The sequence below is a fragment of the Haliotis rubra genome, unplaced genomic scaffold (assembly GCF_003918875.1).
Source record: "Haliotis rubra isolate DU_JTF1 unplaced genomic scaffold, ASM391887v1 Scf574, whole genome shotgun sequence".
In the NCBI taxonomy this organism is placed as follows: domain Eukaryota; kingdom Metazoa; phylum Mollusca; class Gastropoda; order Lepetellida; family Haliotidae; genus Haliotis; species Haliotis rubra.
Genome location: NW_025767273.1, coordinates 151,959 through 176,191, shown reverse-complemented (window position 1 = coordinate 176,191; position 24,233 = coordinate 151,959). Strand labels below are relative to the sequence as shown.

The 24,233-nt window shown below is 39.1% G+C and overlaps 1 protein-coding gene across 1 annotated transcript in view; it reads right to left on the bottom strand.

Annotated features, from left to right (window-relative positions):
* Positions 1 to 24,233, bottom strand: part of LOC124254527 (girdin-like) — a 97,862-nt gene that overhangs the window by 20,198 nt on the left and 53,431 nt on the right. The window contains 4 exon segments of the mRNA XM_046688342.1: positions 4,574 to 4,645; positions 6,332 to 6,413; positions 15,812 to 15,966; positions 19,198 to 19,317. Coding sequence (XP_046544298.1) covers positions 4,574 to 4,645; positions 6,332 to 6,413; positions 15,812 to 15,966; positions 19,198 to 19,317 — 429 coding nt within the window.

The following is a 24,233-nucleotide window of genomic DNA, read 5'->3' as shown; positions in this document are numbered from 1 at the left end:
AGGTGTTACAAGATCTTAGGCCTACGAGAGCTTTGTGAAACGGGGCCCAGGTCAGTTTATGTTACCTGTTATGACAAATAGGTTATAAGGCACAAAATCCAGCCTATAATCTCCAGAGACTCACCGGGACTCTGGAGCAGGTGAATGTGGTAACAGCATCAGTGTGTGTACTATAAAACAGCCAATCAATGCTTGAGAGAATCTGGCTGTAATTCACATTACACTATTTCATGCATGGTTAACTGCATTTCAAACTGAGTCCCTGTCAGCCTACTGGGACCATCTACATGCTGCTGCTGCCACTACTCCTATAGGGTGTTCAAATATAATGTGAAGACACGAGGTCCATGTGGTTGGGTACTAGCATACAGGCACTTAAATTTTCTACTTTAGGCCAGACCAATTTTATTTTCCCTGCTCAAAATAAAATATATATATTAATTTTTCCCCGCTTATGTCTTTATTGGCCAAAAATGGAAACATACATGAAATTTTGTTTTTAGATTTTTTTTTGTTAACCCCATATACACTTCATAAATTGCCAAAATAACATACTTTGTGTCTTTAGAAGGAATATTACTTTGACTGGTGAGTTTATTTATGTATTTTTCCCCTCCTGCCTTTAACTTTTCTGAGGACAAAAATCTGTAAAACAAGAAATAAAATTGGTCTGGCCTAACATTGGGCTTGTAACAAGTGACACATTATTCATTACAGGGATTGGTGGGTGAGAAGTTCTCTATGCTTTAACAGTAACCCTCCAGTAGTGCTTGTCATATCGTTTGATGACTCTCCCAATGTCCTCTTACATTCTATTCATGACCTTCACTGAAAGGACAAAATGCATAAGCACTAATATTTCATTATGCAATGTCAACTTCAACAGGACCCTCCCCAAATATGTGAATTATTTTTTAGTCATGTTATGTCACCTCGGATTCCTTGCCACCATTACCATAATGCATGACTGGTCCCTAAGAAATCCTTTCACCCAATGTGTCAACTACTGAAGAGTCAGGTGAGGTGAAGTGAAATTGGGTTTAACGTCATGCTTGAGAATATTTCGCTCATATGACGACGTGCATTCGTGTGTATGTGTATGTGCAGCTGCTTGCACTAGCCCAGACTTAAGCTGGTTTTATAGTGCTAGCCCACTGAGATACCATGCCGCAGTGAAGCATGAATACCCCACTCAGACACATTATACTGACTCCGAGCCGACCAGTTATTGTTGTACCCATTAAATGCCGAGCGCCAGGCAGGGACCAACAAGTTACCATATTTTAACGTCTTTTGGTATGACGCGGTTGGGGATCGAACCCGCGACCTTCCGCTCTCTGGGCGGATGCTCTAACCACTACACCATGGCGACAGTCCTGAAGAGTCAGCATATGCAAACTTACTATACAAGTTAAAAAATCCAAGAAGTTGACTTCAATAAATGCTGCTACAAATCATTACCACAAGAGTTGAAAAAGCATGAACACATTACAGTAGGCCAAATGTCTCTGTCCATGACTAAGACCTCACTCCACACAAGCAAAGCCCTGCTCTGTTTAACATCTTAATGCCATGTCTCCACTTGCGCCTGTGTGGCGTATCTTGACACATCTCCTCTTTCTACAGCTGGAAATTAGTGAGACATGCTACAAAGCTTTCTCCTCCACACAACTACAGCCACTGTGGTGAATCATGAAACATCATCACATACAACCTGTACTGCCACAAGCTCTGCAGAGTCTTATCAACACACCACTCTGCTATAGTTAACATGGTGTGTCTTCAGACATTTCCACTTATAGTCTGTTTGCAGTGAAAACGTACCGATGAATTTCACTTTAAACAAAAAAGTAAATCAAATACAGTGAAATTAAGATTGCGAATCCTCATAATTTTACCTTGCCAATTGAACATTTAAATATCGGTTTTATTCATCTTAGGATAAAAGTTGTTTAACAACCGATCACAGTTTCAAATCGCTATTATCGGTTTGTATTACAAAGGGGTAAACGCAGTAGTTGGAACAGTGAAACAAATGCACGTGAAGTATGAGATGAGCGTTAACTCAGACCAAACCCACTTGTTCTCAGTGTTTCATTTAATGTGCATTCCCCCTTGTAATACAAACCAATAATAGCGACTTGAAACTATGATCGTTTGTTAAACAACTTTTATCCTATGTTGAATAAAATTCTGAGATTTAAATGTTCAGTTGGCAAGGTAAAATTATGAGGATTCGCACTCTTAATTTCACTTTATTTGATTTACTTTTTTTTTTTAAAGTGAAATTCATCGGTACGTTTTTGCTGCAAACAGACTATAATGCAGGCTGTACTGAGACAGGCTACACATAGCTATAGAACCAGCATGGTCTCAAAGCACATGTTAACATAACCCTTATCCTGCATATAACCCACTACAGTCTGTACTCACTGTTACATGTTACAACCATGTTACAAGCCTTTTCCTACATACACTACAGCCAATGCATTGTAAACAACAATACTGATCAAATAAAATGTCAATTCGAACAAGGAAATCAATCTTTATAATCTTAATTCTATCTGAAAGAGTCTGCCAAGATTGCATGATATCACTTCAGGGATCAAACTATGACTGACTTTCAGCAGGATGTAAAAACAGTTCTGGTGATTCTCATAACCTTTTCCTTCTTCCCAACTGACACACCAGGCCAAGTATTAATTCCTGTCTCAACCTACACACTACTTCCTCCTGATGGTCAACAGTTGCTCACAATACCCCCAAGGAGCATACTTTAAGTCAATTTTGAAAAATAGAAACTTGAAATATGTCTCCTGCCTCCTCAAATTTGATGAATTTCTGACAATAACCTATATTATAAGACAGTCAATGTAACTGTAACTTCAGTACAATCAGCTGACAATACTACAGCTCCATGACATAAATAGTCTGGACCAAACCACTGGTCGATAGCATGAGCACATACTGCAGTTGCCTCATGGTCATTCATGTTAAGCTCTTATAACAAAATTTGAACCTGAGAATTGCTAACTGGAAATTGTAACACTACATTATATAATTAACAGTAGTTTGGATCTAAATAAACACTCAGTAATATTCCAGCTGTATGATGGTGGTCTTTAAATACTGAATTTGGACCAGATAATCCACTGATTGACATCATGAGCAATTTGTGCATTTCGCTACAATTTTATGCTTTGACCTAATCAGCAAGCCTTGACCACCCCATCCTGTCAGTTGCTTTTTATGATAAGCATGCATAGGCTGCTGGCCACTTCAAACCAGGATCTTCATGAGGGATAGGTACCGTAATATTGGATCACAAGTAGAATGTGGCAAGCAGTCTACAGTAAGGAAAGGCATTTGCTTTACCTTATACCCAGGAACATACTTGTCCCATACCATGTAAGCTGGTGGTGGGATGGGCTCGTTTAGAAATACAACCTGCACATGTATCTGGAAGTGATATTATGATGAATTATCATATTACTGACCATTCCTTATATGACAGGAATAGAATTTTTTAAATTGGCTTTGAGCTGAAGCCATCATGACACATTATTTAAATAAAGGGTTTTAAAAATGATAAAATGAAACAATAATAATTTCCTATTATCACTGTTAGTCCACACAGCTTGTTAGAGGGACCCATCCATTGGCTCAGTAAAACATATTGACAAGTGGTAAAACTGCAGGTAATAACTCACTGCTATGTACTAGGTGATATCTTCATGAAAGTGGACACAATTACACGTCATTGCGGACAGAAACTCTAGATTTCTATTTACAGGCCTAATACTTCAGCTACAGATACACTTGCTGGAAAGGAGGCCAGTATACCTTGGTGTGGGCAACTGTTGTAACAGCTAACAGATAACACTGTCGATAACACACTGGCAGCCGCACCAGACATCAGCGACAACTGATAAACTTTGTCAAATTCCAAACTCTCCAACTACTGTGTAACTGATTTTTCAAACCCAAAATATATCTGATGGGACTGTGACATAGTGAATAAATCATAAATAATAGTGAATATAGAAAATGCAACAAATATCATAATCATCAAAATAATAATTTGATGCTTTTCAAAATCTTTCCTAGAAGGTTTAAAATTGATCACAGCCAACACATACCATTAATTCTAAGCACACCTGTACACACCTGAATTTTGACATAAACTATTTTAAGACCAGAAACTGTTGCATATCAGTCCTTACCGAAGCCATGTGTCCACTGGTCAACCTGTGTTTTAGTGAAAGTATCGATACTGTATCCAGTGGTCAACCTGTGTTTTAGTGAAAGTATCGATACTGCATCCACTGGTCAACCTGTGTTTTAGTGAAAGCATCAGACAACTTCAGCCTTCTTCTTCTGTCAACACTATGTGACTGTGTTTACAAGTCACTCTCAAGTAACCTGCCACCAAGTGGACACCTGCTTACCATCAACCCATAACACATATTATTTCTGATGACAGTCCATCATCACCTGCCAACCATCACTCAGCTGATGGACAGAGTGACAATATGATGGGAAACTGGACCATGTCCATTAACTTCATACTGACCTTCTCCTTAATGATATCCAGCTCGTCTCTCAGAGCCCGAGTTGCCCGCGCGTCTTGGGTCAGATCAAGGTTCTGAAATAACCACAACAAAATAACACTCTCACACAAAACACATCCTGTCACGGTGAAGTCATCGTCAATGGACTTCCCACCGTAAATCTGAATGATTCCATTCCACTATTATCCATCAGATAAACAAACTCATAGGTCTCCTTAACCAGCCTCAAGTCGACACGCTTGCAGCCCGCACATATACGGTGAGGTCACTCGGGCGGAACACAGCCTCACTCAAAACACACTTATTTGTCAGAGATGAGGCGGATCCTATCATCGCACAATGTACATACTAGGGTCGGCTTAAGGAATCTCAAAAAGTGGGTTTTACTCGTAACACTAGCAGTCAGTCAAGTAAGACTAAAATAGCCACGGAAAGGAATGCTACCCACTACGCAAGTTTTTTTTTCTAGCATAGAATGACATGTATGTCTCAAGTTCACCACATCGTCTATATGAAACCCAGATAGTGATCTGTAATGAAACCTCAGCTTTATGTTTAACCTGAGGCTTGGTTTAATTCTCATCTTCTCATGTAGTTTGTAACCTGTTCAAACTGTAAACTCAAATCTGAGGATCTAGTTAAACAGGAAAACATGTAATCCCAAATATCAGGTTATTGTCCTTACAAGCCTGTCAGATGTAATCCAATGGGCTGGAGAAATTCTATAGTGCATGTAATTAGATGAGAGTGGCTGACACGTTATCAGGGACTGAACAAGAAGGGGTTGTCACACAACAATGTAATTTTTTTTTAAAAAAAGAAATGAATAACCTGAGTCCATCAGATCAAGTTTTGTCACAATTTTCCTTCGTCCAAATTACCTTAGTTTCATGACAAGTACTTGTAAACTCAGTTTAATATTTTTAACACTTCATCAGATCAAGTCACAATAAATGTATAATCAATGTTTCTACACCAGACTACACCATACGAACATATGCTTTTCAAATGATGAAAAATGTTTTTCTATGTTCCTGGATAAAAACACTACATCTTAAAGTTTAACATGAAATCTGAGATATCAATTTACAAATGAAATTTCAATTCAAAATTGATGGACAAACTCTCAGAAAATCAGAAGCGATTTTCTCTTATGTCATGTTCTGCCTGTATCGACAACCATGCAATAGCAAGTGATTAACCATGCTGAGTAAATAAGATCAGCATGTACACTCAGTGTCAATCAGCTCCCAATTATATCACAATACATGTCATTGCAATACAGGTATCTGTATTGTGATATATAGAAAATCTCACCCGAGTGTCTTTTGATATCAAATATATCACCACTAGTTGATAAAGTAACAAATATCCGAGGCTTGCTGAGGATATTTTTACTTTTATCAATGAGTGTTGATATATTTGATATCAGAAGACACGAGGGTGAGATTCTATTTATCATAAAAAATCACTCTTCATTAGTTTTCAATGAAAAATGTACATCTCTGAACAAAGTACTGCCATTAGATTTGCAGTGTAGCGATGTCATAACATTGTGACGTCAACAAGTTCATGACGTCATAGCATTGTCAGGGCATTGTACAAAATCTACTGTCAAAACGATATCTCACACAAGCGATATCTACTGTGGAACACAGTTTTGGATGATAAATTGGCATATATTGATATGCAATGTTTTTGCCAATACAGAGCCCAATGAAGTAACCTTTTTATGATAAAATGATGAAACTGAGTCTCACCTCATTCCGGAGTTTGGCCATTGATCCTTTCGTGTCCTCCAGCTCATCCTTGATGTCAGACAACTGTTCTTGTTTCTCTTCCCTGGAACAGAAACAGATTGTCAGACAAAGCTAAATATGGTTTTGTCAGTCAGCTGTTTAATGCCACACTCAGCAATATCCTGGTTTTATTACCCACAAGGTCAACGTATGGGTAGTTGCATACTAATATCGTACGTCACACAAGTGTCGTATCGCGTTGACCTGTGACTTGACCTCAGATTCTAACGATTTGATTGGATAACCCGATGACCTCTCAATTAGGTCACATTCTGATGTAACTATTTTTTCATTCATAACAAACACGTGAATTCATTCATTCTACAACTTAAATGCATTGTGGGAATGTAAACATTGCGAAAGGTTGCCGTGTCGCTGTTTAATTGTGAGTTGAACTGAGACAAAACATAAACGCAATGTTTCCACCAGTGATGTTAGCCGAATGAAGCAACTGGAAACCAAGAAACGAGGTGCTACGGAGTAGTTTACTGTAGGAGGCTGTACGAGGCGATGACAACTGACATGCATCGTGACGTCGGTTACCAAGGCAGTGACATCATTACAGTGTGACGTCATGCAAATATTGTACTACAGTACAAAACTCTTCTGCAACCTCTTTATGGAACCGGTTTCGGTTTGAAACCAAAAACATAACAAAAATACGCAATTTTGTCAATTTAATGCATGTAAGACATGGGTAATAAATAAAATACCACACTCGGTCTCATTACATACGAATTATATACTGTGAAACTTCCTGACGTTTTTGCGTTTACGATATAATTAAGTTAATGTATGTATGAGACCAAGTGTAGTATTCTCTATATATCACAGTGGCCTATATGTGGACAAGACAATCAAGTGATGGATATTGTCAGCAATGATCCATGCTGTCTGGGAACAATGAGATGCCTCCAACCAAGCCGGAACCTGATTTCCTGATCTATCTGTCAGAATCCATGTTCAATATCGCACCCAATGTGGTCACCTTGAGTGAGTGAGTGATTTTGGTATTACACTGCTTTTAGCAATATTCTGGCAATATCACGGCGGTGGACACCAGAAATGGGCTTCACACATTGTACCCATGTGGTGAATCGAACATGGGTTTTCGGCATGACGAGCTAACGCTTTAACCACTAGGCTACCCAATGCCCCTGGTTACCTTGAAAAACAGAAGGTAATGACACATGGACAGACATCGGACACTGCTTTGAACAGTTCCTCAGTTTACTTATATTACATTAGGTTAATATGGGATGAAGGTTGTAGATGCCTACCAGACCAGTCCATCAAGCAAAGTTTGATGTGACAAAACTAGGATCAGTTGATCCTGGACCTGCTTCTTGGAAACATAGTACACAGTGAAACTTATTATTTCAGACAAGACCACTCTCCACTTTCTGTTTCTAAACACCATTTCTGTAGTCATGAATCACTGACGTTCCAAATAGGACTGACTGACTGAGTTTAGTTTTAGGCCGCTTTTAGCAATATTCCAGCTATATCACGGCGGGGGACACCAGAATCCAAATAGGAAAACACAGTCATAGCAACACGGAGAAAATCTACTCTTCCAAGTCAAATTTCAATCAGCAAATACACACAATGCCAGCATCAGTAACCATATTTCCATGTAATATTATTTTTTAATCAAATAAGGCCAGACCAATTATATTTCTTGTTTTATGGATTTTTGACCTCAGAATACGTAAAAGCAGGAGGAAAAAATAAAAAAAAACAAAAAAATAAATAAATATCACCAGTCAAAGTAATATTCCTTAGAAATACAAAAAGTATTTTACTTTCGGGAATTTATGAAGTGTATATGGGGCAAAAAACAATCTAAAACATTTTCTTGCACATTTACATTTTTGGCCAATAAAAATATCAAAATTTTATTTTTTGAGCTGGGAAAATTAATTTTAATTTTTTTTTCTCATTCTTGAAAAAATACAACTGGTGGATCCATTAAACAAGAAATAAAATTGGTCTGGCCTAATATTATGTTATTTGTTTTGGCAGCTGTGAAGTGAATGATGAACAGATAACTTAGGATAACAAAGCGCTATATATATTATATCTATTAACGCATGTTAGGGTCATCTTCATATGTATATCTACAAGGAGTGTCACTGATATCAACAGATCCAAGATACTGGCAGCAGCAAAAGCAACAAAAAACAAAGTTCATTTACCTGTAAAACACTCTCATGATCCAGTAAACTACATCATATAACTGCATCCAACCCGCATACATAACAACCATCCATGAATGAGACTTCATCATATCATATCAACAATGACAACTTAATTTCTATCTTGGTACCAAGTTAGTTTTCCAACAAATCCAAAGCTGTTTCTGTCCTCCCTTCCCCAGAATTTGCTGCCATAGCTACAGACTGTGTTTGAATCTCCCTCGTCAGTTAGAGCACAGATGTCCACCTTAACCCTCTCCCTGCTGCACTGTGATCTAGCAGAATAGTCTGAATCAGGCTGACCAGATGGACAAAGACCTGTGGTACTTGACCACCTGGGAGGCAGCTAATTGAGGCCATTCATGATGGTCAGCTGAGAGGGGTGACACCTCCCCTGAAACAAACGGCCCTGTGGAGTCTGGGACCTCACTCTACACTATCATTTGTATGTGTCCACAACAGGAGCATCAGTATCAGTCTCAGACAGATGCTCGGGGCAGTCCCAGGATAAACAGTTCTAACAATACCATAAACAACCTAGCAAAACAGAATTAAGAATATTCAATTGCTGTAGAAATATTTACACAATGCATAACAAGAAATCAAGGAGGTTCTGAAGAGCCTGAATATTTCGCTGCTCTCTCTCCTATTTTTATCTGTATGTACTGAATGTGAAAATAACCCATACTTTCATTCTTAAGTTCAAATAACACGTAAACAAATACTGCACACTAGCACAAGCTCAGCATCTGTAATTTCCAACCATATCTCAAATGTTTCTATAAAAACAGGACTCATTTCTTTCATATTACTTATGTTCTGTTAGCTTCTCTGTGTCAGTAGCTTGTGTTTGTGCAATACGAAATTTTCTTTCCTCAACATACATGAAAACAATGCGATTTTGAGAGGATTTTGTTCCTAATCCCACAGTCAAACCTTCACATCATGAACCTGACCAACATATTATTGTTATTACACCAGGAAATTCTCTGCAACTATCTTTCTACATTCACTGTAGTTGAGTGTTTCAATGTATCCCGATAGTCTGTGCCCAAAACTTCAGCTAACCTTGGCATGACTCTTAGCATCAGTTTCATCCAACTTAATGTTATGTGGATTATATTAGTTAAGCTTACTATTCCATACAGAATTATACTAGATATTCAGCCTACAGTGGCTAAACTGCCATACAGACCTTGATACAAATATGTCAAATACAGCCCATGCAAGTCTAGATTATTTGGCAGGTCTAGATTATTGCAGTTTAAGGCTTAAAATGAAGAAAGTCTCTTGGCTCATTTTCATCATATTTTATCAAGATGGTTGTTTAATTTTAAAATATGTTTATTTCTGCAACTAGATGTTGTCTGTTAGTCATGGCTAAATGCACAGACTTGATAAAAAATCCTTTGCTCAAATCCCAGTAAACTTTAACTGCCAGCCATGTTGCTAGCTATACCAACAAATGAAGACATCTGCCTGTCTTCACCTGATAACCCATGGCCCATGGTCAAGGATGTTGAATCAATTATAGGGGCTCACGCCTGTGTTTACTTTGTATAAGGGGGTTCAGGAAGGGGGTCGCTGGAGGGTAAGCTGTATTAGTATGTCAGAGAGGGGCTTGCTCTATGTTTGTAGTGGGTGTAGGGGAGTGTGCTCGCTCCAGACTGGACACTTGGTCAAGCATACCTTGAGCATGCCAAGCATACTTCCTCTATCTCAGCTTTTCAACTACGCAGTCTCATAGAGATAGAGGCATGACAGGGGCATCTGGTTTTAAATCATCTTTGCTCATCACAAACAACCATGTTGCTGGACAGAGTGAGAGAGTGAGTGAGTGAGTGAGTGAGTGAGTGAGTGAGTGAGTGAGTGAGTGAGTGAGTGAGTGAGTGAGTGAGTGAGTGAGTGAGTGAGTGAGTAAGTGAGTGAGTATGGTTTTACGCCACTTTCAGCAATATGCCAGCAATACAACGGCAGGGGACATCATTTTACCCATGTGAGGAATCAAACCCGGGTTTTCGGCATGACAAGTGAACAGTTTAACCATTAGGCTACCCCACTGTCCCGGACATACCAAACCAATAATAACTGACCAGCCATTACACAAAATGACCTCAGTACTAACACAATCATACATCCGACAACAGTCATAGTGTTAAGATCCCTTTGAGCAACAGGCAAAAGGGGATTGTTAGTAAAGTTGGACTGGGGTATAATTTCTGGTTCCCCTTAAAACAGGGTATATTCTTATTTCAACAACAGAACTTTTTTTCAAATACCATTTCCCCAAACAGGAGCAAATTATTGTTAATGTTTTTCCAATCCAGAAATTCAAGTATACTACTCAAGAACTACTATTCAATGATACACCAAACTGTCTATTAATAGGCTTTCCAACATACACAGAACTAAACATCACACTATCTCTGTTAAAACCTGACGGATATTTTAATATAGAAGTAAAAAATAGCTGATCAGGGATATTTTACTTCCTGACATAAAGAAGTAAAAAATAGCTGATCACTGTTCCAATAGATATCGAGAGACATCTATTAGTATATACCAGACATTGTGGAACTAGCACAGAGCTGGGCATCTCTTGTGAAGCCCGTTCACATCCATGTTGCTATAGTTTGCGTCAGACACACAGTGATATTTCAGTACAGGCCTGACTCTAGAAGGAGCCTGTACAGCAGTTCAGGATCTCTGCATTCCTGTCATTCTTAATGTGGCTTTATAACTGTAATCAAGTGTTGGAAGGTAAGCCTTCACTTTGGGCCACGCTTTGTGATTTTAAAGGCGTTGTTACTGATTTGCTTCAGTTGAGATGAATGATGACACTCACACTAGAGAAATAGTATGTGCAGGTGAGTCCTGAAGCTCAACACATACCGAAGAAAATACCTTACAAAATATCATCATTGTCATCGTCACTATCATCATCATCATCGTTGTCATCATCATCATCACTGATTCAATTGTCTTACACCATGTCCGCCAATTTGTTTCATGATACTAAAACAGTGGCATATGACATATGGCTGTTTCATGGGATACTCAAAATAGTGAAAAGAGCACATATATAATTGATCATATGCCAAATGGCTATTTGAAAACAAACAGAGGGATAATAGCTCAAAATCAGCCTGGATGTACAAATGATTCCCTTATGTGAGGGTTAATAAAACTGAACCATGAAACTGAACCATGAAATGAATTTTGTGAATTGTAAATATAGCACAGTCAGCAATATTTATACAGAGGCTGTGTCTTTCTGGGACTGCATGTCAGTCTACGTCTACTGATGTGATGATACTTATGGTACATGTTGAGCAGAGTTATTGGCAACCCAATACCACCATTATACCAAGCATGTATTTGTGGAACTACTTCCCTGTGGGATCCACACAAACATTACGAAGGATTGGCTGGTTCATATCCCAGAAATTGTCTATGTCTAAAACATCCAGCAGATGTTTTCAAATTAAGAAATGATCAGAAGACTCTCCTGTAAGAAAATGTCCTAAATCAGTGCGACACAATTAATTGTAAACTAATTAAGCAATCAGCAGACAATCTTAATCCTCGACTTCAACAATGATGACAGAAACGTGGGCTAAACGAACACTACCATGACACTATTTCCCTCCAGGTTAAGTACAAAGACAAAGTCACTATAGACTGTCATCCCAGACAAATGGGCCGAACATGACGGACAATCATAGCAACATGGTGTCTGACAGGGCAACAAGGTCGGTCATCTGAGAAGACAGCTGATGGACATGGTAACAACAAAAGACAGGCAGTTCATAATGTCAGGTAACGTGGCAGGTTCAACAGGTCCACTCAGTAGGTACAAGGGTATACTGTATGTTTGTTGTGTAATGAGACACTTCAACATATGGTGGTAGTAAATGCCAGGGTCCCGATCCACAAAGCGTTTGTTGTGCTACGACATTCAAGTAAACGCCTACTGACTGACTGAGTTTAGAGTTTGAGCACGACAGGTCATAACGTTATGAACGCTTTGTGGATGGGGACCCTGGCTACCCCAGTCCCCAAACGTTAATTCTTTGTGATGGACTGAATGAGCATTGATCCACACAATTGAGTGAGTGAGTCAGTTAAGATTTTATGCCACACTCGGGAGCATTCGAGCTATATGGCGACTGTCTGTAAATAATCGAGTCTGGACCAGACAATCCAGTGATCAACACCATGAGCATCGATCTGTGCAATTGGGAACTGATGACGTGTCAAACAAGTCAGCGAGCCTGACCACCGATCCCGTTAGTCGACTCTAAAGACAAGCATGGGTTACTGAAGATCAATTCTAACGTGGATCTTCACAGGTCTGCACACAAATGGGTATGATGACATGCGTCAGCCAAGTTAGTTTGACAATCTAATCCACACTCAGGCCCAGCGATCACTAACCATCACACCATTTTTAATTTGCACATGACTGACTTTCTTCTTGTTTGTTAACAAACACACTTATCTTGAAATGAGAGCAGTCTGAGTTATGAAAGACTTGCAAAGTGATTTAAAATTGCTTTGGATAATTAGAGAAAACTTTAAAAACTACAGGGCTTTGATGTCTGTATGTGGCACCATATAAACATTACAAAGAGGCAATTAAATTGCAAATGGAAATATTTTTCATATATTAGGTTAGTTTTTCAATTTCATAAGATGTTTATCTAAAACTGAAACAAGAAACATGTATTGTAGTTTGCTTAACTCTTTCAACACCAGTCAACAAAAGCCTTTTACTGCCATGACACCGAGTTCCCAGAGACTCTGAGGTCATAGATGGAGCCTATGTTTATCAAGGAAAATATCAGCTTGTAAAACATTATTGCTACTACATATCATACATCATTTGAAAGGTCTAATCCTACTGTTTATAAATATGAATTTATTTTTGATCATATTATTCAAATAATCCAACTACAATGTAAATAATTTAATTTTTAATGAAAATGCAAGCTTAAAAATTTATAATGTCCAGATAAACCACGAAGGGAGCAAAAAATGCAGCAATTTTTTCCATTTGTTACATGTCATAATATCCCCTTACCTTTTTCTTCTATATTTTCATTTTTACGTAATCGGAAAATTATTTTTAAAAAGATTTCTCAAATAATATGAATGGTCATCTATTTCCCGATATCAGTGACTTTCCGCTCAGTAATATGATACAACAGCGGGAAATACCTCGGTTTTCGAAGCTTCGTATGAATAACATGTGAGACGATTCGTTTGATGGTGGGTATCGTTCGAAAGCTCTGAACATCAACAATATCACTGTACCCTTGCCAAGAGTATTTTCACAGTTGTAAGAAGCGATTGTATTGGATAAAAATTCGTTTCTAATGATGCTTTTTCGCCACAGTCTGATATAAGCATTGTGATTGGTTAAAATCGTACACATGACCTAAGGCAGCCAATCATATTACAGCAATGGATACCGTTCTCGTAAACGAAAACTAATGATTCAGACGAAAGTTTTGGGTAAATTCTGAACGTGTTACGCAATAAATCACCACCTATATATATATATATTATGGAACTTAGTGGACGTTTTGTGCTAGGTTATGACCTGTGACAAATATGCTTCATGCATATATTTTAGCATTAAACATCATGTCCGAGCGTGAAGTTCAAGGCGACGAAAGCCGAGATGTCACTTGCATTACAATACACGATCGCTCAAAAAAGATGGAAATAGTAAGTTATAATGTACATTTGACAACTTTTATGAGTACTGTTGTGGATTTTATTCTTCAGTTTATTTAACTATTTTCTCGAAACATCGTTACTTTGCTCTTTGACAACTTTGCTGTGGACCCTTGCCGAAACATGTGTCCGAGAATTGTTTTTTTTTCAATAACATTGCGAAAATAGTTTATAATTCTAATCCTGTCGATAATATATGGACATTTGAAATTTAATAAGCTTTTTCAGACATTGTGAAAAGTGATAGATTTGATAAAAGAATCATATGTTAGTTATATTCCTAAAATTATAGATCATTTTGATGCGACTACTGCCTGGCTGGTTTACCGGCCTACGGTGTCTGGGGACTGTGACGTCTTGGCCGGTTTTCCGGTGTTGAATGGGTTAAGAGATTGTATATGATGTGATAGACTAAGGCTAAGTCACTGAATATATATCATTTTGATAGTAACAAATAATCTCATTTGAATTGAAAAGGAGCCCCAGTGAGATGGTAGATTCAGAACCTGAGGAAATCTAGACTTGCTTCATTTAGGGCTTTAGCATTGCAGGGAGGGCTAGGCAGAAGGAAAAATAATGTGGTTCAGGGACTGGGACAAGTCTTTAAGGTAAAAATTAATAATTTAAATGATAATTTCTTAAACATAATAAATAACAAGACTGATGTCCTTGTACTGTCTGCATATCTAGACTTGCCTCTTTGAAGGCTTGAATTACAATACATCCATGGGCTCAGCATTCAGGACAGCCTTGGAGCATGTCTAGGACTGTGAGACAGACTAATGATGTGACATCACCACATCTTGCTGGCCTTTGGCCGACCACAAGGAACAAGGTCCAAGAGAGTGACCTCTTACAACAAAAATAGGTTAATGGGGACCTGTTTTTTACCTGGAATCCCAACAGGTCAAGGGCATACTGAATTTTCTCTACTAAAAGAACTATGCTCAACTGGTGCCCATTCTCCTTTCATGTTGTATCCTCCATGTAAATGGGACAATATGACTGCGTTAATAGGTATATCATTAACTGACAGACATCCACCACACAAACAGAATTTAGCGAACATTACATCTGGAATGTCTTGAATCAAATTTGCAGAGCAAGTCTACTGTATTTGTACTGCATATTTTAGTTTGTTGTACGGGCAGGTCTTATTTTTCTTCCATGCAAATGGCACGCACCCAGAAATACAAAATTAAAACTTCAGTCCTGATGATTACACAATGCCAATTAGAAAGTGGTCAAATGTAACACATGTTATATTTTGGGATTACACTTTCTTAGTTAAGTACAAATTCTAGTACTTTTTGAGTTGAGTTGAGTCCCATCCGGGATTTGAACCCACACCCTCAGAGTCAGGCACTTAATCGCAAACACGTAAAGTCAGCTGCCTCACACTTTGTAAATCCCAAATATAACACACGTTTCAGTCCTGATGTTTGAAACTCAATTCCCGAAGTCCCCATTTGAAGCATACAAAAATTATAACGAGACTTACAGTTCCTGTCTAGTGCGACGTAGCTTGGCCTTGGACTCAGCGAGTTCCACTGCTAGATGATGTTTCTCGGGGGTGACAGTGGGGACTACAGGAGCTGCAGCACCCTCAGCCTGGGACTGGTAGAAGTCTCGCTCCTGGGACAGGTCCGTCATCAGCTGCAACACATAGGGGCACTTAAGTACACAAAGGATACTTGAATACAGAGGGAATACTTGAATACACAGGGGGTACATCAATACAGAGGATATCTGAACACAAATGGAGTACTTGAATGTATAGGTTTACCTGAATATACAAGGTACTTGAATACATACAGGATACTTGAAAACAGAGTACCTGAATACCCAGGGGTACCTTAATAAAGAAGGTACTTGAATACACATAGGTTACTTGAAGACAGGTAGTAATGGTTGTACATTGTGGATTCATGTATTAATTACTTCTTAAACATTTGCCAAAAAAATGCTGTTTTTCTTAATAACTTGAACATCACATGGGAAGAATAAAACCAAATCTACTTTTGTTGAGTGCAGTACTTAATTTCAGTAATGAACAGAAATTATTGTCCAGCCAACTCACTCCCTAAATTTAGGACTATAGTTTCCGATATAATAATTTGACTATCACTCAAATTAGAATACGTATAAGCAATCACATTTTAATATCCATTGTTTAAAAAAATCCCTTGTACAGTTTGTTTGGTGTTTAATATTGCACTGAGCAACGTGACAGTGGCCTGTAAATATTTAAGTGTGGACCAGACGATCTAGTGACTGACGTCATGAGCATCGATCTACACAACTGGGATACAATGACTTGCGTCAACCTAGTCAGGGAGCCTGACCTCCCGACCCCATCTGTTGCTGTTTATTACAAAAAAAAATTGTTGCTCAAAACCAGCCCTAACCTATATCTTCACAGGTATTAAGAGATACCAAAACAAGAACAAATAAACATAAACTGATCATTCAGTTTTAAAACAATATCTATACACCAACTAAAAGGATGAAAGGCAGGGCAGTAATTATTTTCATAACATGAATGTTAGCCACCTCACCAGGGCTTCAACCTTATACAGGCATGTATGACAATGCAAGTTCTGTTGTACTGAGTGACTCAGTCCCGAGTTCTGAAAGTGCACCGTCTATCAAAGGGTGATGGCAGCAACGTCAACACCAGACAGTAGTTGACAAGTGTGCAGTTGCAGACATTACGTCAGACTGAATCACCAACTGCCATCCATGCTTCCTCCTTCATATATATCATGCCCCTGGAACCCTGTGTCACCCACCATCAACTGGACCTGCTCAACGACCTGTTCCCAGTGACTAACTCCGAACATCTAACTGAGTGGTCTATGCTGTTGTATGTTGCAGTATTCCAGATATAACACAACCACAACAGAGTCAGGCCAGGCAGACCCAGTTTAGGGGCAATGATAAAAAAGAAAAAAAAACACACAGATAAAAAAAACAACCCAAAACCCAAAACAAAGCAACAAACAAACAAAACAACCTGTTTGAGTGTGTGTGTGTGTGAGTGAATTGGGTGTTATGCCGCTTTTAGCCATATTCCAGCAATATCACAGCGGGGGAAACCAGGAATGAGCACGTACATACATTGTGTACTCATGTTGGGAATTGAACCCGGGCCTTTGGCCTGTCGAGAAAATACTTTAACCACTAGGATACCCCACCACCCCAATGAAGTCTGACCTTTCATGAGGAGAATAGTCCAATTCAATTTTTTCCATTTTTAACAAATGAGGAAGTTTGTAAGAGCAGTAAATCATGACATATGAAAAACTGAAACACGTACATTCGGAACCTGGATTTATCATTTACACTTGAACAGGGTGACACACTCACAGACTCACAGCTGATGATATTTTACAACTGCTTCAACTCATAACAAGGTACTGACAGACTGACACCTGATGGGTTCATCAGACTGAGATTTTACAGCAGCATCACTGACTCATCAACACTGATAAAATATGTGATTCCCACATCCTGATTCTAATCAATACATTATCTTTCCTTAATCAGTCTTTGACTGTTCATATTTGTGCATATTACTCAGATTCAGAGCATGAAACTGATTTTGTCCCTTCCATTGCCTACTTGACCGGGTCGTTTATCAAATTTGTTACTTGATCTCAAATACAGGTAATAATAATAATAATAATAATAATGCATATTTATATGTGCGCCCAATCCACCTCGACAGACATGCTCAAGGCGCTACAGAGTCAAGTATGAACATATGTACAGAAGTAATACAAGAGCACATTAAGGTAGATACTGCTGGAAGAAGTAGGTTTTAAGTTTGGACTTGAACAAGTCGAAATTGTCAATAGTTTTGAGGTCATAAGGAAGAGAGTTCCAGAGAGTAGGGGCTGCATAGGTGAAAGAACGCTGTCCGAAAGTTTTCAGTCTGAAGGAAGGCACAGTGAGAAGATCCTGGCTGTTGGAACGAAGATTGCGTGAATTGGAGTATGGTGACAACATGTTAGACAAGTATTGGGAGCAAGACCGTGCTTGGCTTTGTAGGTAGATAACATCTTCATTTTGTGAGAGCACACACATAAGCTTCATCATCGATCTGCACCTACAAAGTCCTTGGATGAGGGCGTGGCTGTGGGTCTTCACACTCCAGGAAACAAATATTGATTGTTTAATGTCGCCGTTCTGCTTCAATCTTGCTTTGTTTGCATATCATTTGCTGAGCTTCATCAACACAGATGCACTATTGATTATCTTCACATCTTTTATGGAAGATTACTGAGACATTCCGATCAATACCAATTAGTTCTGATGGCTCCATATTGATGTTTTCCTTCATGTAATTATTGGGTCGGCCTCTTCTTGACACCACCAGAAACAAACAGCAATGGGAAACAAAGTCTACAATTCAGTGAAATGATTGTACCAATTCTTTCCATTATCTCACGAGATAGAGAGTGAGTGAGTGAGTGTGTGGGTTTGATTGAGTGTGTGGGTTTGATTGAGTGCGAGTGAGCATGAGTGAGTGAGTTTAAGTGAGTGGAGTGAGTGAGTGAGTGAGTGAGTGAAGTGAAGTTTTGCTCAATGCGGCAGTCACCATTATTTTAGCTCTACCATGGCCCTTGTAAACAACTAAGCCTAGACTAGACAATCCAGAGGTTGATATTAAGCCCATATTTCTGACACATAATGACATAACCAAGTCACCATCCTGACTCAACAGGCCCATTGTCATTTTGCAGCAAGGAGCATGTGCCTAATACACCAGACTTTAACCAACACTGTCAATACACTAAAGGGAGACAACTCTTGCACGACTGAGACATGTTCACCTTGTGCTCAAACATTATAAACGTTCCAAGTGAACGGCAATAGAAGTACCTCTGAGACATCGTCCCTCTCCTTGATCAGCCTGGTGAGGTGCGTAAACATCTTCTCCGTGTACGCTTCCAGCTCTGCTGGGGGCTCGATGGGGAGGACAGCCTCACTGTCATCTGTGATCTGGAACACGTAACGCCAAAAATGAATGTCATTTCATCATGCATATACTCATGGAAACAAATAAGGGAACACATGAAAGTACAAGTGTTCCTTTATTCTTTTCCAGGTTTCTTCACAAGGTATGTATTGCACTGTGAGTGAAATTCTGGAAATATATAAAGGAACACTTTTACTTTCATGTGTTCCCTTATTCGTTTCTGTGAGTATATTTCATTTTATCTTAGAACATCCCATCCTCAGCCTATCACAAGATTCACGATCACACAGGACAGGTCAAATCACTTAACATGTCAGAATAATTAACAAGGTCATCCTACAATTAACCATGAGCTCGCCAATTTCTGATCAAATGATCAACAGTGAAAGACTGACTGTGATATTGAAACTACTAGCAAACAAGGATAAGTTGGACCAGCGCAGAGAACGCGTTTACGAAAAGTAGGCGAGTGCACAGAAATGAGCAAAACCGTTTGGTTTGTGAAAGGTAGAGCAGATGTAGGCTCGTGCACGTGCATTGCATGACGATGAAATTGATTTCGCACGTAGATGCACACACCTTGCTCATAAGACTCTCACATTGGTGGAGCAAGTCGCACTACACTTGATTGTGGACAACCTGGGGCCCCTTTGCCAACAATAGTGGGCAGCACTCATACATACTAATATGGGTCAATTGTCAGGTCGGTGCTCAATTTATCCTTGTTTGCCAGTAATTGTCAAAATTATAAATATCTTGTCCTGCCATAGCCGTACCTAATGGAGACAGTCTAAGAAAGTATGTAACAAAGAAGAATGGTTGGCGACCACAATGAACTGGCTACATCATAACCTAAATGATTCATGATTTCTTTTGACTTTCCAAACCCTATGCATCATCAGGGAAAACAGCCCAATTCCCACAATCGTTCTTCAATAATTCTTCTACGATAATACTACAGAGTTGAAACACATCAACAAATAATTGTCCATTTCGGAGTAAATGTCCCTCTGTCCTAATTTTCCACCCTGCTCATATTCACACTTCTGGTCATTTGGTTCACAAATATTCAGTTAGTTTTGATACTACTTCCCTTCTGATTGTTCATTAGATCACTGTCAGTAAACAGGACCTCTGCCAGAAATCCATAATTTTTATAATGTGAATTGAGCCAAAATGGAAATTATGGCTATGAAATAGAGGTAAGTTAAATGAAAGATTTATATTTGATCATTCTGAACCTACAACAGCTATCTTGACTGTCAAGGGTCATGTGAGCAAAGATGAAAATATTCATAACATATACATTTTAAGTTGTTCACTGGTCACGAGGGTGCATGGGTTGATGTACCCTCGATGTTTGTTTATGTTCCCTGAGTCCCAAACATCGAGGGTACATCAACCCATGGACCCCGAGGGACCAGTGAACAAAGTATTTATCTTACTGAACACCTTAATGTTAATTTTGAATTGCTTGAAGCACGGGTACAAATCTTTTTTGTAGCCATTGCTAGATTTTGCTGACAAGAAAAACAGATTTAGAGTTATCTTCCTTCCATCGATTTGCATTCGCAAAACATCGGTAATTTCCGTACATCATACATGATTCAATGTTATTCGAGATAAAGAATTACTACCACGAAGTGCCAAATGAGTTGCCATTGACAGCGGGGTACACTGAAATGTTACTCGCTTGTAAGATGGTACATTGAAAATAATAGAAGAGCGCTCAGCCAATGAGAAAACGACATTTCTGTGTGAGGTAAGATAAATTATATTGACTGAGTGAGTTGCCAGGATATCACTAAGGTGTATGTATTTAGTTGTTTTGTTTGAACAGAAAGTGAGACTGTTACCACCCCAGTCTGTGTTTGTTGTCCATCAGTCTCAAAGCAAACATCCGTGGCGTCTGCCCCTCTACCACTGACCAGATACACCTTCCAACAAACACCTCAGGCCTGTGTATCAAACACAACTTCTAACTTACTGACCAAACCTGTGAAGCAAAATACCTTTCTAATCCACCAGCACTGAAATTATCTTTCTGGAATCTTTCAACAATGTAATGTTTAAAGTCTGAAAACAATCACTGATTGTAAATATCTGACATGCCCGAATCTATTTTCATATTTTACCCCAAAAAATTAAACCCAACCTTTTCTCATATCATTTCAAGCATCATTTGTACCCTTCAGACTGTCACAGCTTTGTATGAACAAATCTGAATATCATCTTTATCTGCAGTAGAATGGAGTGAGTGAGTGAGTATGATTTTACACCGCCACTAGCAATATTCCAGCAATATCACGACTGGGGACACTAGAAAGGGGCTTTAAACATTGTACTCATATGGGGAATCGAACCCGGGTCTTCAGCTTGAAGAGTGAACAGTTTAACCACAGGGCTACCCCACCGCCTGCAGTAGAATGGAAAGCCATTGAGCACCAACACACTCAGGTCAATACCATTAGGACAGAAAAAATCTATTTCACATAAATATCCATCATCAGATTTCCACACACTGACATCCTAAATCTGGTTTACATTACATGGACTTGAATATTTCCACGATTACTTGAGAGTGTTGAGCCCAGCTGACAGATACGGTGGCCATCAGCTGACTATCTGTCAGTGATACAGTGGAGGTCCAACACTGTTGTGCTGACATGGGTCAGAAGCCGAGGAGGGCAATGTTCTGACTGAGTGACTCCCAGTGAGGGGAAGTGAGGTGATACAGATTAGCTGCTCATACAGCAGCAGCTTCCAGATGTCAGAGACGCTCAGTGTGATGGGCTACATGTACCACCGTACTACCACCCACCTGACTATTCCATAGAGAATGAGACTTTTCAAGCTTGTATTTCCATATCTCATTACAAATAGCAAACTGTACAGCTCTAATCATTGGTCTAACCATTATGGATGAATTGAGATACAGATGAAGGAATCTAAAACTTAATTACACTAACATACATAAAATTCCTTATCAAACGGACGCTTAATAATAAGTGAATAAACCCAGGGATGAAAATGAAGTTTTGAGAAAAACTCTGAAAACTAGCCAAAGCTCCTGATTTTTAGACCTTTAAACCTGGCTCAGAAATGACAATATCATGAACACAGCAACCATTAAAAAACTTTATATCTGCTGAAGCACATTCATACAATTGTCAACAGATTTAGACGATTCACAAAAATGACCCTAGGCCTTATGAAATTCCCGGAATTCCGCGGAAAATACTCATCCCTGTAAACCATTTTGTCCGAATAAAAAACAACTTCAAAAGGTGCTGATAGAAGACAAGAATAACAAATGAATTGAAATGATACTCCATCTACCAGTAGTCCTCTTGTCTTTCCATTCACAGCCCTAAATGAAGAAAGTCTAGATTTCCCACGCCTGTACCTCAGGTCTCAGTGGGGCTCCTTACCAATTTAAGTGAAGCTATTTATTTCAAAACTACATATTTTCAGGGACTATCAGTCCCCATGCCTAATCTAAGAGACAGCACGTTTCTCCAGTCCCTACTGGCAGCTCTACTCCAGACAGTATCACAAGCTCATGGATCTTGGCTGAGGCCTTCGAGATGAAGACACTTATTGATAAACTAGAGAGCCATGTCAACTTCAAGTTTATGATAAACAGAACGCTTCATTACACAAGCATGGTATGGTGGTTGAAGGTGGTCACACACACGTGTCTGAAAAGCTCATACATGCGTCACCCACGAGGGAGCTGATGAAGAATTAGACTAATGCTTAGTCTCTGAATATATTTAATTTTGATAGTAACAAACAAGCCCATTTAAATTGAAAAGGAGCCCTAGGGAGACCAGAGATTCCTGAACCTGAGGAAATCTAGACTTGCTTTATTTAGGGCTTTAGCACTGCAGAGAGGGCTTGGTAGTGGGGAACATAATGTGGTTCAGGGACTGTGAGACAGACTAATGAAGAATCTGCCATCTGACATGCTGCTGTAGTATTTACAAGCCACTTACCCCTTGCCGCCTCTCTTTGAAGGCTTTGCATAAAGAATCAATTATACTGGCACTGCTAGATGGATCCCGTCCTGTATTTACAACATCCCCAGAGTACGTGTGTTATACATGAGAATTTACCAAGGGACTTGTTAAGGATGTGTTACTTTCTCCTTGTACTGTACACATGGTAGACGTGTGATGGATGACAATTACTGTGCAGGTATTCTGTTCCCAGTTGAACACACAGCAATGTGTTGAGAATTACTGAAGCTGTTTCAGGAAGCTAGTAAAGTGTTAAGCTGATGGTGTGAGATTAACTGATACTGTGTGAGTTGGGTTTAATGTCACTAAATTGAACAGTATTCCATTCTTTTATGGCATGTGAGTGAGTTAGTGGGTATGCTTTTATGTTGCTTTTAGTAATATTCCAGCAATATCACTATGGGGGACACCAGAAATGGGCTTCACACATTATACCCATGTGGGGAATCGAACCAGGGTCTTCGGCGTGACAAGCGAACGCTTTAACCACTAAACTACCCCACCGTCCATTTTACGGCATGTCCGTTTGATGTGGGAGTAAAGCCCAAAGCGATGCAGATCTTATATTTTGTTAATAATCTTTTATGTAACCATACAATTCCTTCATTTGTAACACTCCAAATGTTAATCAACACAGGTATTTTGGTTTAGCTTTGAATAGCATATCAGATATTTCACTGCATCTCCGCTTAATGTGGAAGAAAACCCTTAATACTACCTTACTGCTTTGGTGAAATCCATGAGCACAGGTATGATGATGACAAAACTATAAACATAATCTGGGAGAACTGGTTAATGGTGTGACCTGGGATGCAACACAACACAACAAACATGTCACATCTGGTCTTGACCGCCTCTGTGGTGTAGTGGTTAGAGCGTCCGCCCGGAGAGCAGAAGGTCGCGGGTTCGATCCCCGA